Source organism: Pogona vitticeps, chromosome 13 (assembly GCF_051106095.1).
Source record: "Pogona vitticeps strain Pit_001003342236 chromosome 13, PviZW2.1, whole genome shotgun sequence".
In the NCBI taxonomy this organism is placed as follows: domain Eukaryota; kingdom Metazoa; phylum Chordata; class Lepidosauria; order Squamata; family Agamidae; genus Pogona; species Pogona vitticeps.
In genome coordinates this window covers 4,096,515-4,112,325 of record NC_135795.1, presented here as the reverse complement: position 1 = coordinate 4,112,325, position 15,811 = coordinate 4,096,515, and the positions used below count along the sequence as shown (strand labels likewise).

Below are 15,811 nucleotides of genomic sequence, written 5' to 3'. Positions count from 1 at the left end.
TGTTCCCGTCAAGTGGATTTTCCCTATTTAAACATCGTAAAGCGGATTTGTCGTGGAGCGGGGCAATCGTCCAGCGGGGCACCACTGTATTTTATCTTTGTCTAATCGAGTCTGTGACCGCATCATAAAACTTTACTTACTTGACACAGGGTACAGTTAATCAAAAATTATAAAAACATTGTTAGTTAGTTTGGCATCCTTCAGTCTCGAAAGACTATGGTACTGTGCTCTGTATGGAGGACATGGAACAGCGTCTAGTGTGGCTGAGGAGGCCAATTCGAGAGTGGCAATCCCTTCCACACTGCAGACAAACGCAATCTGTCCCCTGTCCAGCTCCCTGGTTTTGCTGCTTTTGTGACTTCCTCTTTGCCTCGGCCTGCTGGACAAGGGTCTCTTCAAATTGGGAGAGGCCGTGATGCACCGCTTGCCTCCAGGCTGAACGCTCAGAGGTCAAGGTTTCCCATCTGTTGCGGTCCATTCCTAAGGCCTTCAGATCCTGCTTGCAGATATCCTTGGATCGAAGCTGTGGTCTCCCTCTGGGGCGATTTCACTGCACAAATTGTCCATACAGGAGATCCTTTGGAATCCGACCATCAGCCATTCTCACAACGTGCCCAAGCCAACGTAGACGTCGCTGTTTCAGTAATGTGTTCATGCTGAAAATTCCAGCTCGTTCTAGGACTACTGTTTGGAACTTTGTCCAAAAAACATTGACTGCTATTATATAACAGATACAGGTTTTACCAAAATTTACTATGTAGTTGGTCTTCTTCTTGTTGTTGTTAACTACTGTCATTATTGGTTTAATGACTTGGTTTAAAGATAACGAACCCCAATACCAAACTGTAACTAACTCTTTCCTTTTCTTTTCCCCTTTAGGGGATCCATGACCAGTCTGGAGTCTTGCAACAGTGGGTTTTCCCAGCTCAGCAGAGCCACGACTTCCTCCAACCAGTCTCAGAGCAGCTCCCTGATTTCTAGATAGCGCCCCCCCCACCGCAGGCGTGTTAAATGTGGGGCCGAGACGATTCCCTCAGGCCTGCCCCCCCGGATGGCGCCAAAGAGCCCGATGGCTGAACGGCCGTGCCCGACGGCGGCCGAACCGAGGACCACAGAGACGAGGGGGGATCCCGATTCAACCGTCTTTCGGAAAAGCCCCTCGAAACTCTTGGTCCGTTTTTCTTCCCCTTCTAGGAAGAATCTCCGGCTTTCCAAGTCTTGGACGATCCGCTTTCTCGGACGGCGTAGTCACAACGCCGTGCGTTTCTGGCGCATATCCACCCCTCTTTTTTTTTTTTGCATGAATTTAACACCCCTATGGTTAAAGGGCTTTTCCCAGTCAGCCTACCTCTTCGGAGCTAGCTGGCCTTGCCTTAACTATTAGGAGCTGTACAGCTGTCTTTTCCGAGTAGCAAAAAAAAAAAAATAATAATAATATTAATAGTCACGTTTCTCGGGGCATCAACAGTGCCATTTTTGTGTTTCAACAGGGTGCAGGAGGCGCCTTGCTAGCAGGGATTAGAAGCAAATTAACGAATACGTACATGAACAGATGGGAAGGGTGGTCGGGCTGGGCCAGGTTACCTGATTACTTGCATTATAGAGAACTTATCTCAGAGGCCAGAAATTTGGACATTGCTAGCTAACATGCTTTGGCATCCCAGGGAGTTTTCCACTGGTGCAACTGAAGCGGCTTCTTTTCTGAAAGGAGAAAGCACTGTTTCCTTCTCCACCTTTTTTTCCCCTCAGGTCTTCGAGCAATAATTGAATCCACCTCTGCCCTATCCGTTTCTCAGGGTAGGAAAACGAGTTCTATCGCTAAGGGCTAAGCAAAGCAATATTTGATTTTTACAGGCACAAAAAAACCCACAAACAAACCACAACTCTTCCAATGTTTGAAGGAGCTGTTGGTTTGGGCGGCGGGAAGCTCGTTCCTAACGAGGGTGGGCGCTTTAAGCGCACGCGTGTGCAAGCGCGTGGGTGTGTGTGCATGCTTCCGTGTGTGTGTGTGTGCGTATGTGTGTGCGGGGGGGTCGAATCTCAATTCTGAAGACGTATTTATTCAGACATGGTTAAGGTTTAAACGCATAACTTATTTGTATCCTTTTCTAGGGACTGCTCGAGTATTTATTAACAAATAGGTTTGACTATTTATTAAAGCATCGGCCCTCCCTCTCGTATCCTCAGCTCTTGCGGCTGGGAAGGGATGTGCCTGTGATCCTCTTGAGTTGTAGATTTCTTTTGTAGATACACAGCTTTCACATCTGGATGTTTCTGTGGCACATAGAGAATTTCCTCCTTCTCTTCTTGGAAGTGGAGGGTTTGGTTATATAATCACGCGGCCCATATGGCCTTGAATGATTAAGTACTGTACTTGGTTTTGGGTTGATTTTTTCAAATCGATGGTGACAAAGCTTCACTTCAATGTGGAATGGAAATGGTTTGTAGGGGAGATGATCCTTCCGTTTACAGTAGCACCCCCTGTATCCGCGGGGAATCGGTTCAAAGCCAGCTCCCTGTGGATGCTGAAAACCGTGGATAATAGCAAACATTATTTTTAGCATGGCCTCTGGCTCCCGCTAGTGGCCCGTCCTGAGAACTCCGCTGTTAAATATTCATATTTCTGGGAATTTTTGTTTTAATATATTTAATACTTTCGGACCACGGATAAAGGAATCAGTGGATACCGATCCCACAGATATGGAGATTCTACTGTATCTGAAATAAAAGGAATGATGAAGGATGTGAGATGGAACTTAATGGGGGTTCTCCCTGTCCGGATGTATTTTTACTTTTCTTGGGATGACGGGCTAAATGAGAGTCACCCAGGTATAACATTCTCTTGGCTTAAAAAAAAAATTGAATGTCATACTTTGGGGGGGAAATGAAAAAGTTGTGGTTAGGGAGGTTTTCAGCAGAAAACAAGCCAGTGAAGGAGTGTTTGAATTTCACTTTATACCCCTCCCTTAAGCTTTCTGAGGCTGCCTTTTATTTTTAAAGTGGAGAAATGTTACCTGCCTTTAACATTTTCTCTGACTTTTAGAAAGATTCCAACTAAGATTGGAACAGTGATGAGAAATGTCTACTTGGAGAGCACAGTACAGGAGGAGCCCCGTATCCAAGCTTACCCCACCACCACAGTGGATAAGAGTGAATGCTATACATAGCATGGTAAAAGGGGAAAAAAAATCCAGAAAAAAAAAAATTCACCATATACCAGAACTGGCCAATAGAGGGCAAAAGAGAGCATGCTATGTATTCTTCACTAACAAGCATTCATAGCACGGTCTTTGGCTCCCTCTCATGGCCGGTTCTGGTAATACATGTGAAAATAGTGTGGTTTTTTTTTTCCTGGATTTTTTTCTATTAATATTTTCAGACCGTGGATAAGTGAAACCACAGATACTGATCTCACAGATACGGGCCTCCTACCGTATTAGGGTTTTTCCAATTCGTCAAGAATGACGAGGGCTCTTGGTGGAGCAATTTCATCTTGCTTACATCCGAAAGCACCCTGTCACTCCCTAATATGCAATTAGTTTTCCATTGGTAAGTAAGTAAGCTTTATTATGCGGTCGTAGACCTGTATTGGTAAGCCCAGGGCTACTTCTGAAACACTTTTCCAAAACGTGTATGGACTCCGCCCCCCCTAAATGTGCCCAGACCACGCACAATTTATTTCAGGGGCCCAAAGGGTAACTCTTGAGGGTGGGCGGCTTTGACCCACCGGCTCCTAGTTGCTGATCTACACCCCCTCATGGGTGCAGACGCTCAAGTCCGTCAAACTCAAGGGCCGTCCGGGTGAGAACCGCCTTTCCTTTGCTTTCGTCTCCGTTTGAGCCATTATACTGTGATTTTTTTCCCAGCGCAAAAAAGAAGAACCAACAACATGTAGAGACCGAACCTCTTTTTTTGCACAGGCTTCGTTAAAAGATTATCTTAAGGGCATTTCACCGTTGTACATCTGTGGCATGCCAGACAGGGTGGGAAAGTGGATGTTTTAACTGGAGAATTTTTTAATCCATGTCTCGGTAGACTCGGTGAGAGCTGCTAAAAGTACACCCCCCAAAATTGAGTGACTTTTAAAGATGGCACAGATTATTACCTTGGTCCGCGGTGTGATGACATATCACTTCCTTGGCCCTCGGTGCGTGCGCCGTTTCAGGAGGTATTCCAAAAGAGCACATGTGGAAGCTGATAAACTGGTGGTCGTTTTTATTTTAACAGAGATTCATTCTTCTTGACAACAAAAAAAAAAAATTGGTTTTCGGATCACGATTTGTGTGCATGTTGGCAAATGTGACTCAGAAGCTATGTTTTGGAGGGGCCCTTTGTCAGGGGCTGGGTGTTAACTAATGCATCTTCTGTTTTCCACTTTACTGTAATTTCAAATGAAAATAAATGAATGAATCGGGAGAGTTGTTTTAACGTAACTTGTTGGGAAAGAGGAGACATCTCCATTGTGGGTGTTTGTGATCAGACACAGACCCCCAGCTTGAAAAGGTACTCTGGAATAGTGATTATATTTGTCATTCTAGAGCACACACACCCACACACACCCCAGGGATGTTGTTACTGTTACATTTCCAATTCCACAAGTTACTTTCCAGTTTCCGAAAAGTAATTGAAATAAGATCTGTTAATTACTTTAAAACTTATCCAGGGGCGAAGGTACAGTGGTCCCTTGCTTGACGACATTAATTTGTTCCAGCAAAATCGCTGTAGAGTGAAAACGTCGTCAAACAAAATAAAAAACCCCATTGAAACACACTGAAAACCGTTCAATGTGTTCCAATGGGCTGAATACCTGCTTGTCCAGCGAAGATCCTCCATACGGCGGCCATTTTCGGCGCCTGTAAAGCGAGGAATCTGTCCTAGAAAACAGCGGGGGGCCATTTTCTTCAGCAGGGAACCAATCATCGCACAATGAAAAAAACCCATTTAAAACATTGTTTTAAAAATGTCAACGTAAAGCGGATTGATTGTAGAGCAGGGTAATCGTCCAGCGGGGCATGACTGTAATGACTCGGTGTACTAAAATGCACACACTTCCCCACCTGTCTTGCCATCACTTCAAAAACCAAGAGTTGAGCGTGAAGCACAGCACGTACCAACATGGTATTTCTCCCCCACGCTATAGTGAGGTCTCCTCCACGCCATAAAATTCGCTATCACGGTTTCTGTTACACCGTAGACAGATTGAAGTTATAGCTGATGAAGTTACAGCGAGAGAGCAGCACGAATCGGCCATTCGTACCGATTCGTGTTTTGGCCGAACGGGTATTTTCGGCGCTTCGGAGCCCCACCTCCCCTGACCGGCGCCTACTCAGACCCCACGTCCTGGCTCCCTTGCCCTGCTTCTTCCGGGTGAGGCTTCTGAGCGGGCGCCCACGGAGGAGGAGGTGAGGCTAGGAAGCACCGAACAGTTCGCCCGAAAAACGAACTGGCACGAATTACCGAACCGGTGGTTTGCCCCCATCTCTAGTTACAATCGTGCCGTAACTTACACCTTTTTAAACTGGGAAAATGAATTAAATGCAAATTAAGTACCAATTTGTAACTGAAGTGCCTCCCTCCAGTCTTCATGGTGCTGTTTCTCAAAGGTCCGCCTCGTTGGCTGCCTTCCTTACATAGTTCAACGTTTTTAAAACAAAAAACAAACTCGCCATTATTGTATACGAAAGAGAAGCGTTGGGTCTGTTGTGAGAGCAGGTTTGAATTCATTTTAAAGGGAATTTGCTTTCCAGACTGCCTCAGTTTTACATGCATTTCTTCAAAACATTACCTTTGTAGGACGAGTAATACATTGGATTATTAATTGACCAAGTTCTTTACTATCGTAGGCCTAAATCCAGCTGCTTGACCCAGTTAAGGGTTGACCCGCTGAGCCGGTCGGTTGGCATCGGTGTTGAATTAAGACATGCTCACGATTCCGTCGGTCTACTCTAACACGGACTTAACACAATTGGATCCAGCCTTTAGCGTTTGCCCTCACGTGAGCCCAGAGAAAAGATAAAGATGATTATTCTCATTTCTCAACCTGGCTGAGGGATCGCAAGAGATCAGCCCCGCGGGGATAGAAGATCAGCAGCCTCTGTCTCTTCCTGCGGTGATCCTACTAATCCTGTCTTTTTGGGCGTCTTTACTTCCCTAGATGATTACTAGAACTCTGCTTCTCTCTGAAAGGACCCACTGGTTCCTCAAAACATTCAACCGTTCTTTTCAAAAATAAGGACCTTCTGATTTTCCATCTTCTGCTACACTTCGGCCACGGATGTGGTCATCCGTGGCGGTTCATCTCAGTGGCACTCTGGGCTAAACAAAGGCACAATGGCAATATATTCTTAACAGCAACCTCGGTGGAAGGAAAAGGATCAATGCTCTTCCCTCCATCCTTTTTCTTGCACGGCTTCCTCTTCCGGAACTGGGTTTGACTCTTCCCGTGGGCGTCCTCCTGCCGTGGCCTGCTCTGCCCGCCGCACGTCCCGGATGTTGTAGGCCCAGGCTTGTTCCAAACCATCCCCAGCCACGCTGGCCGGTGTCCATTTGACGAACGGGAAGCGGGCAGCCACCACGCAGGCTTCCTCTGGGAGTTCAGAAAGCAGCTTTCTCTCCAGCGGGGGTACCTACCAAGGAAGACGAGACTTGAGGAGGACACCAACAGAGAGCAATAAATGGAATTGCAGGAGGAAGAAAGCTTTGGAGAACACAATCCATGCTGTTCTTTCTAACCTCACACTAATATTTTAAATAATATTTTTTTAAAGTTATCCATATCCACAAAAACTGTCCTTCCTAACATAAACTGTAAAGTGGAATAGCGAAGACGGGCTTTCCACTGACTTCTCTCTAGCCCCACTTCCATGTCTCTTGCGTTCGGATTTCGTGACTCGGGATCAACGTATTTCGAACTGCAAACCTCTACAGAAAAGGAACGTTCTCCCCCTTCCGCACCCCATCACGTTTTGGCTGAGTTTGCAGTCCAAAGGGGGGGGGGGAGAGTCAGCAGCTCAGCCTCCGGCCATGGCATTTACTCAGCAGCTTGGTTCATGGAGCGCACAGATGTGGCGCCTCAGTGGAGCGTGTGCGGCGCTTCTAGGATAATTGGTGTTCTTCAGTAGTGGATGGACTCTCAGGTGACCGCCTGGCCCCAGAAGAGAAAGGCCACCAAGATGAAAATGAAGGACTCTGCCAATATTGAAGTACAGTGGTACCTCGCAAGATGAGTGCTCCATTTAAGGATGAAATCGCTAGACGGGGAACATCATATAACTTTATGATGGTTTCAGTGGGGGAATTTCGCTTTGCGATGATCGGTTCCCTGCTTTGGGAACCGATTCTTGCAAAGCGACGATTTTTGGCCAGCTGATCGGTTTCAAAATGGCTGCAGGGTAAAAAAAATGGCTCCCCGCTCTTTTCTGGGACGGATTCCTCGCTGCACAGGCAGCGAAAATGGCCACACTATGGAGGATCTTCGCTGGACGGTGAGTTTCAAGCCCATCAGAACGCATTAATCGGGTTTTAATGCGTTTCTATGGCCTTTTTAATTTCGCATTGCGACGTTTTCATTCTACAGTGATTTCGCTGGAACAAATTAACATCGTAATGCGAGGCACCACTGTACCATGGGTTTGGGTACATGCCCTTTTGACTATCAGTAGAAAAGTATCCTCAAAGGGATTTCTTCAGTCCTTCTCAACAATAAACCAAAAGTGTTTTCCTTCGTGTCGGTGTCTAAAGCGGCTATTTCTTAACTTCTTGCCAATCCTCCTTTTGAACTCGAAATGCCCAGCATGGAACTGGGGAGTTCCTGCATGCAGAACGAACGCTCTCACAGAAGGCCTCCAGAAACCAAGCGTGAGGTTAACCTGAATTAATGAAGGAAGATGCATGCGAGTGACCCGTCACGTCAACCCTCCTAGCTTAGGGTTATCTCTTCTAATTGGCCTTAGCGCTGTTCACGGACTTAAGGTCTCTACTATTTCTGTAAACCAGGGTGCTTTGATTTAATCGGAGGGTTTTTTTCTCCTGCACGCAGCAAAGACTCTGCCACGGAGCTGCAGTTCCATCTTGTTAGGATAAAGTCTGAACCGTGGATGCAGAAAGGGCCTTTTATGGAACTGGAGTCCTTAAAAAGATAGCAACAGTACCCAGCAGCAGAGAAAAATCAAGCTACAGTGGTGCCTCGCTAGACGATGATAATCTGTTCCAGTGAAATCGTTGTTTAGCGAAATCATCGTCTAGCAAAAAGCAAATTGTCGTCTAGCAAAAATTGGTTTGCGAAGCAGGGACCAAACATTGTCCAGCGAAATTCCCCCATAGGAATCACTGTTTTGCGAATCACTATAGCAAAACTGTCATGCGGAGGTAACTGTCTAGCAAGGCACCATTGTAATTCTGCAGGTTCCCTTGCAAACAGTTGTTGGCTGGCCACATGGGACCAGACACAGTTCCAGTGAAAGATCCTTCAGTATAGCTCAGTGAGTTGGTGCGCCCTGGCTGGAAGGTAGGATCCCCACCATGTCTCCCACGAGCGAGGCCAGCGAAAAGCACCCAGAACCTGGGCGGTCAACCGGACTTTGCACCCTGTTGTTTGTGTGGCTCTGGACAAGTTGTACAGTCTCAGAGCCTCTGCAGAAGGAGGGTCTGGGGAACCACCTATGAAAACTTAGAAAACTTGGGAAGGATATGATCAGTTGGAATTGACTGGACAGCACACAGCATCCTTTCAGATGGTTCCCCACTTTGGGTCCCCAAAAGTTCTTGGATGAAAATTCCTAAAAACCTAGGATTTCTGGGAGTTGTAGTCCAAGAACATCTGGGTGACCCACGGTTGAGAAGCGCTGTGTCAGTTCCAAACCTTAGGCTCCCCGGATCTTTTGGACTCCAGCTCCCAGAATCCCCGGGTGAGGCCATGCCCTTCGGGAATCTCGGGTGATGGAATCCAAATTAACATGGTAGGCCAAAGGTTAAGCATCCCACCACTTTACCCCTGGAAAATGGCTTTTTTCTCTCTCTCGGTGTCTTGGATTTAATTAGCTAAAAGATTGCACTTACCACACTCGGGGCCAGGAACACAGTGACGTTGTTGCAATCGGAGAGATTTGCCTTAAAATAAAAGACAGGGTGGTGGTGGGGAAATAAGCTCAGACTAGACCAGCAGAATCTGCAATAAAATGTTGAAAAATGGAGCGTTCCTCCTTCACAAGATGGGCCACTTGGTTCCTCTCTTTACCATCCCACCGCTCTCCTCTAAACGGTGTGCATACTGATGTGAAAGGAACGGCTGTCTTTTACACAGAAAATAAAATACACCACATGCTGGAAAGTAAGAGGGCCTGATCCGTCTTGTGTTCAGATGTGGCTGGTTGGGGAACCCCCCTGCACTCCCTTTTTAGGGCTCCCTTTTAAACCCCCAGTTTGGATGGCATGTCCAAAAGAGGGCTTCAAAAATCACCTTCAAAAAGAGGACCGCTCTCCCATAACCCGTCAGACCCAGGACTGGCCCCTGCGAAGCAGGAGAAAGGGCCACCAGAGAGGAAACGATGCCAATCTTGAAACGGGAGCTGCTCCTTCTGGCTTAGAAGGAACACGCTTCCTGCTTCAAGGCCGGGCTTCTTGTTCCTGTGCCAGCAGGAATTTACCTTCCAAAAGTCTTCTTGGCGGTACGAAACCTTTCCATAGCAACCGGCTCGCCAGGCGTGGAAGCTGGACAGTTGCAACAACAGCGGGTTGAGTTCGTAGCCCACCACGGGTCTGAATCCTCGTCTGTAAGCCTCCAGGACCTGAAAGGACAGTCCGAATGAGTCCCCTCGTCTGGTGTCCGTAGAGCGGTGTGGCTTGCGTGTCGGGCGGTGTTCAGCCACTACTGAGATCATAAATTTGGAAAGATTTATGAGGCCATAAAATCTGAAGATTAGCCTCAGGAGACTTACATCAACTCTCATAAATATGTACCACCAAATTTTGCACAGAGTTTTCTGAACTATCCGTGAAAGGGGTTGTGCTAAGCCTGAAGAAGTAGAATTTCCTCCACAAAAGCTTTTCATTTCTTTGATTTTCAGCACTCCGATAAAAGGTATCGCCTCATCTTGCATTGATGTAAAGATAAGCATGCCTGCATAGGAAATAATAGCATGCATGTCGAGGGGTATCTGCATGTATTCTTTATTTTAGCTCTCAATACGACATTCTCAAGATATGCGTTAAGGTCTTTGTTCGTCTGTCTTAAGGACTCTACACGCATGCTATTATTTCCTATGCAGACACGCTTATCTTTACACCAATACAAGACTAGGAGATAGCCGTGCTGGCCAGAGCCGCTGGATGTTGTAGTCCAGCCACATCTGAAGGATGTAGAGGGATATCTGCATGCATTCTTTATTTTAGCTCTCAAAACGATATTCTCAAGAGACGCGTTAAGGTCTTTGTGAGTCAGTCCTAAGGAGAAGACAACAGCATCTCTTGAGGGACTACAACATCCAGCATGGCCAATGCTATGGTGTGATGGGAGTTGTAGTCCGGCACTATTGGCACGATAGCAGGTTGCTCAATCTTGTATATGGCTGCAAAAAAGGCCAATGCAATTCTAGGATGCATTAACAGAGGTATAGTCTCCAAATCCCATGAGATCCTAGTCCCTCTCTAGTCAGCACTGGGTAGGGCTCATCTAGAGACCTCTGTGCCCAGTTCTGGACACTGCACTTTAAGAAGGATGCTGACAAATTGGAGCAAGTTCAGAGGAGGGCATCCAGGAGGATCAGGGGACTGGAAACCAAGCCCCAGGAGGAAAGAGTGAAAGAACTGGGCCTGTTTAGCCTTGAGAAAAGAAGACGGAGGGAGATAGGGAAGCACTTTTCAAATACTTGAAAGGTTGTCATCCAGAGGAGGGGCAGGATTTGGCCTTGATCATCCCAGAGTGCAAGACACTTTGTAATGGGCTCAAGCAACAGGAAGCCAGATTCAGGTGGAATATCAGGAAAAGCTCCATGACTGTTTAAGCAGTGAGCCCATGGCATTGGGAGGTGGTGAGCGCTCCAACGCTGGAGGCCTTCGAGACGAAGTGGGACCACCTTTTGTTAGAATCTGCTTTGATTTGGATTCCTGCCTTAAGGAGGAGGTTGGACTTGATGGCCTTAGTGGCCGCTTCCAACGCAATAATTCTGTATCTCAACCCTAATTGAGCAATAAGTGATTACATGCACCCACTCTTCCAACACGCGAGCGCCTTTGGGGAATATCACGCTCGAGGCATTGTGCGGCTCTTACAATTCTCCCATCGCCCGACCCTAAATCCACCAGCTTGCCGGAGCGTCCTTTTAGCAGTGACATCATATTGTTCACTTGCTTGGCACTGGAGGGCACATAGGGCACCTGGATTGAAGAAAAAAGGCCCGTGAGCTTTGTAGAAAGACGTGGAAGCATTCAAGGGAAAAGTGGAAGGCAAGATCTGCGCCGATGTCTTGAGTTTGGATTCGATGGCCATGGAGGCCCCTTCTGATTTTGTGATTCTAGGATTCTGTGATGGCACTCCACTATCCAGCTTGCATTTTGAGCCCAGAAACCCTGCTTTGTTGAGCAGACGGCAGTGGCTGATGCTGCCCACGGGGCCCAAAGGATGGCATTCCACTTTCCCCCTTCAAACCAGAGACTGGTCTCATCCACCTGATTCGTACCCCTGTGGACCAGCTGCTGAAAATAACCATCATCCAGATACCTGCAGGGACGCCCGACGGAGCCCGAGCGCCCGCAGTCCAGCCCATGCCACGTACAGGGTGAAGCCGGCGCCTGCCAAAATCTGGGAAAGGTCCCAGTTCTTCCCCTTTCCGTGCAGCTCTGTTGCTAGTTCTTCTAAATCTTCGAGATCCATGCCTGCAAACACACACACACCCAAAAATGAAACAACAACAAAAAAGACAGACAAGCAAATAAGTTTTCAATGATATGGCATTTCCCCACCCACAGGCCCCCGTCTGCATGAAACGGCATTGTTGTTATGTGCTGCCAATTCACTTCTGGCCTTTAGTGGCCCTTGTGAATGAATGGTCTCCAAAACATCCCATCATTAACATTCAGCTCTTACAGACTGAGGGTCGTAGTGTTTCTTATTAAGCCTATCCATCTCATATTAGGTCTGCCTCCTTCCCTCCTGAATCCCGCTCTTCCTAACATTCTTGCTTCTTCCAGTGAGTCTGGTTTTCTCAAAGTACAATAACCTCCGTTTAGTCACTTGAGCTTCTAGTGAGAGTTCAGGCATGCATTAATTTAGAATCTATTTGTGGTTTTTTTTGGTGGTCCATTGGTGGTGCTGTTCTGCACCTTCCGGTCATTTCTGACTTAGGGTGAACCTAAGAATGAGCCATCTCCAAACTGTCCTGTCCTCAACGGCCCTCCTCAGCTCCTGCAAACTCAAGGTTGTGGTTTCCTTTAGGGACTCAGTCCATCTCATGTTTGTTCCTCCTCTTTTCCTGCTGCTTTCAGTTTCTCCTAGCACAATGGTCTTTTCTGGGTAGTCCTGCTTTCTCATGATGGGCCCAAAGCACTTGATCATCTTCCTGGAAGTCCAGAGTATCCAGAAAGCTCTCCTCCAGCTCCACATTTCTAACAAATCATTTCCCCTCATTAGCTTTCTTCACTGTCCGGCTTTCACACCCATACAGGGTGACCAGGAATACAAGAGGGTGGTTGATCTTGGTCTTCATCTCCTGTCACACATCCTTACCCTTGAATATCTTTTCTAGTTCCTTTATTGCTGCTTTTCCTGCTCTCAGTCTTCTAGCTGAACTCTCCATTTGTGGTCCATAATATTCATAAAACTCCCAAAATCCCATTTCAAATGAATTATTTTTCCCCCCCGTATCAGCTTCCTTCTTTATCCGGTTATCTCATCGGCACACAATAAGCCTGCATGCCATCGTCTGAATGATCCTGATGTCCTGAATCTTAAAGATTGTTTCTAGTTCCTTCATCCCATGCTCACTCTTGAATTCTCCGTTTTGGGTTGGGTTGAGTGAAGGGACAGAGAATCTTTTTGGGTGTGCAGTCAGTTTCTTTTTTTTAAGCTTGCCTGCAAGAACTTCATGCAACGGTTATGAAAGCAAAGCAAACCTTCCCCCCTCCCAAAAATATTAGCACGTTCTGCTCACAACATCTGTAAGAAACTCACCAGATCTCATCGTCTTTCAACGGGGTTGAAATTTGCCCCCCAACCTAGGTGGACTTTGCCTTGTCTCTGTGTAAATTTGTGCATAACACAGCCAGTACAGCGACGCCTTCGGAGGACAAAAGGCAGCCCCATGCCTGGCTTCGCGACTGTGTGTGCCAGCCAAACATGAACAGATCATATTTCTGCCGGATGCCTGCGCTGTCCTGCAATGTGATTTACAGAGACAGTCTACGTCCTGGTGTATTTGTTGAGAATTTTGATGATAATGTGTATTCTCATAACACCAGCCGAGTAAGGAGAGATTGGTTAGCAGAGATACTTACGACACTGAGCGTCTATTTACATATATACATAGGGAAGAGACATTCTTCTGAGAGCATAACATGACATGAAGCATAGGAAAAAGTGATCTGACTTATAGCAGATAAAGACGCTCATTTTACGGACAGTTCTGTGACTAATCAGAAAATACATGACTTCATTTTTCTGTCACACCAGGTGTCATCATGTGCACAGCTGTACAATCCGTCCACAACAAAAAACACGCCGATCACCCTAATCACCCCGTCTCCTGAAAAGGACGAAAGCTGATCCCACAGCTATAAATATTCAAGTATCCCACAAAGAGCAACAGAGCATGGGCAGAGTTCTGACTCCTGTCCTCTGAAGCGGCCGGCCACAGAGACTGGTGAAATGTTAGGAAGGAAAAACCTTCAGACTTGGTTGTTCAGATGGGGAAAACCTACAACAACCATCCAGAGAGATTTCCTTTATTGAGTGAAATATAAACTCAGGCTAAAAGGGGGCTTAGTGTTTATTCCTCCCTAAGCTTATGGGGCCACTCCACGGGGTGGGGGTTAGCCCAATTTGCCCTCCAAGCCCTGGGGACCCCCCCAAACTGCCCGCGTCCCTTTCCTCCCCCTTGCCTGCCTCCAACAGGCGGCGCCCCTTTTCGACGCCCTCTGCAACAAGTGGGCCACTCTTCCTTTTTCTCTATGTTAACCTTACCCTAGCTCTACAGCGCAGCTCTATCCCAAGGCACTGCAGTCCGTCCCCTAGCGAGGTCCCCCTGGGAAACAGCACCTCGAGGCACAAGCGTTCCGCAGAGAATACATATGGGCGTATAGCAGAAGTCGGACACAATTAAAGGGTGTGGGTGCGAGGCCAAAAACCGCCCCAGGACTGGGGAGAGCGGGTTCAAATCAAGAGGCCCCCCCACTTCGGGCTACACCTCGCTCTCCCTCTCTTTCTGACCTCTCTCAGGAACATATCCTGCCCTCTGCCGCCTTGCTCAGCTCTTGCGAACGCCAACCCTGTGGCTTCCTTCACAGAGTCGGTCCCTCTCTTGTTGGGTCCTCCTCCTCCTTCCCTGCTGCCTTTCCCACCCTCGTTGCTTTTCCCCCAGAGAACCCTGTTTTTTTTCTCTTGAGGCTTTGGGATGTTACAACAAACACACACCCCAAAATAAAAAAAATCACAAAAAACCCGAAAGCACACACCCCACTGTTGATTTTCCCCACTTGGAGGAAAAAAAAAAAAACACCAAAGCCGAGGACCCCTCTTTAATTTTTCATAGATCTACATGTCAGAGCCTCCCTCTCCAGGGCGACGAGGGCTTCCTGCGCCCGATGGCGAGCGGCTCCTCCCGCCTAGGGGGCGCTGTTGCCACCTCCCGAGCAGCCCCTCTGGCCCCTCGGCGGCGACTCTATGGTGGCGGCGGCAAAGGCGGCGGGAAGGGAGGCGGGAGGGTTGAATCCGGCGAAGGAGGCGGGGAAGGAGGGGGGGGAGCTGAGCACCGCCGCCGCCGCCGCCGCCATGGCCAAAGGTACCCCTCCAGGGTGGGGGGGGGAGCAGGGGGGAAAGGAGGGCGTCAGAGCCTGGGGATGATGGGTTTGGGAGTCCCTCTGGGGCAGAATGGGGCTCTGAGTCCCCCTCCCTCCAAGTGGGCTGAGCCCCACTGACTCCTTCCCCCCCCCCAAATCAACAAGGGAATCATCCTACTCCCTTTTCCTTCAGGGATCCCGTGTTCCTTGCACGAAAGGGCAGAAATTCGTCAGATGCAGCCTCCTTTAAAAAAAAAAATCTGGTCTAGGCTTCACCGGTTGGATTGCTGCCTGCCCTCTCCCTCCTGCACGCCTTTGGGGGAGTCATTGGGGTTTGGAAACAGCCTGCCAGGCTGAGGTAGTGAGGTTTCTTTGGGGAGGTAGGATGGAGGTGTGGCGGTGTGTGTGTGCCAGGAGCTGCACCGGTTGGGCTCCTGCCTGTGACACCATCAGGAAGCGTCTGGAGAATGGTCTAGGCTGGAAATGGTCCTGATGGAAAAGTAACTTTGCTGCCTGATGGGATGGTTTTCAGTGCCAAGGGATCCTTCTTGGAAATGGTGTGCTTTTTAATTACGTATTTCTTTGTAATGTGGGGAAAGAGGCAGGAGTTCAACAGGTGCAGCTTCCGCTCCCATCTCTGGAAAGAAAAACCTTGCCTCCTGAAGGCGCCCCAGGATTATTCGGGGCCCAGGGGCCTTAACCACAGACACCCCCCCAGTTCACCCCCCTCTCTTTTTCCCTTTCCACCTTTAATGAAGAATTTGTGCGAACGGCCTGGATGAAAAAGTGGGGGGGAGGGAATGAAAGGGGGAAAAAATGCCCT

The 15,811-nt window shown here is 48.0% G+C and overlaps 3 protein-coding genes across 7 annotated transcripts in view; 2 read left to right on the top strand and 1 right to left on the bottom strand.

The window, feature by feature from the left end:
- Positions 1 to 4,416, top strand: part of SEC14L5 (SEC14 like lipid binding 5) — a 41,974-nt gene extending 37,558 nt beyond the window's left edge. Inside the window, exon 17 of the mRNA XM_078381477.1 lies at positions 880 to 4,416. Coding sequence (XP_078237603.1) covers positions 880 to 985 — 106 coding nt within the window. The 3' untranslated portion in view covers positions 986 to 4,416. The remainder of the gene's footprint in view (positions 1 to 879) is intronic.
- On the bottom strand, positions 3,206 to 11,940 carry LOC110087137 (adenine nucleotide translocase lysine N-methyltransferase). Of its 5 annotated transcripts, none has more exons than XM_078381478.1 (5): positions 11,717 to 11,940; positions 11,269 to 11,373; positions 9,645 to 9,785; positions 9,058 to 9,108; positions 3,206 to 6,626 (listed from the first exon to the last, which is right to left on the bottom strand). In XM_078381478.1, exons 1-5 carry the CDS (start codon positions 11,867 to 11,869, stop codon positions 6,375 to 6,377), a joined length of 702 nt encoding a protein of 233 aa, XP_078237604.1. In that variant the 5' UTR covers positions 11,870 to 11,940; the 3' UTR covers positions 3,206 to 6,374. The 5 variants fall into 5 exon arrangements, with proteins under 5 accessions (XP_078237604.1, XP_078237605.1, XP_078237606.1 ...); XM_078381479.1 differs by having other exon boundaries at positions 9,645 to 9,868; positions 11,717 to 11,877; XM_078381480.1 differs by lacking the exon at positions 11,269 to 11,373 and having other exon boundaries at positions 11,717 to 11,931.
- A 2,986-nt stretch (positions 11,941 to 14,926) lies between these two features.
- WDR90 (WD repeat domain 90) overlaps positions 14,927 to 15,811 on the top strand; it is a 39,384-nt gene continuing 38,499 nt past the window's right edge. The window contains exon 1 of the mRNA XM_072982331.2: positions 14,927 to 14,990. Coding sequence (XP_072838432.2) covers positions 14,981 to 14,990 — 10 coding nt within the window. The 5' untranslated portion in view covers positions 14,927 to 14,980. The remainder of the gene's footprint in view (positions 14,991 to 15,811) is intronic.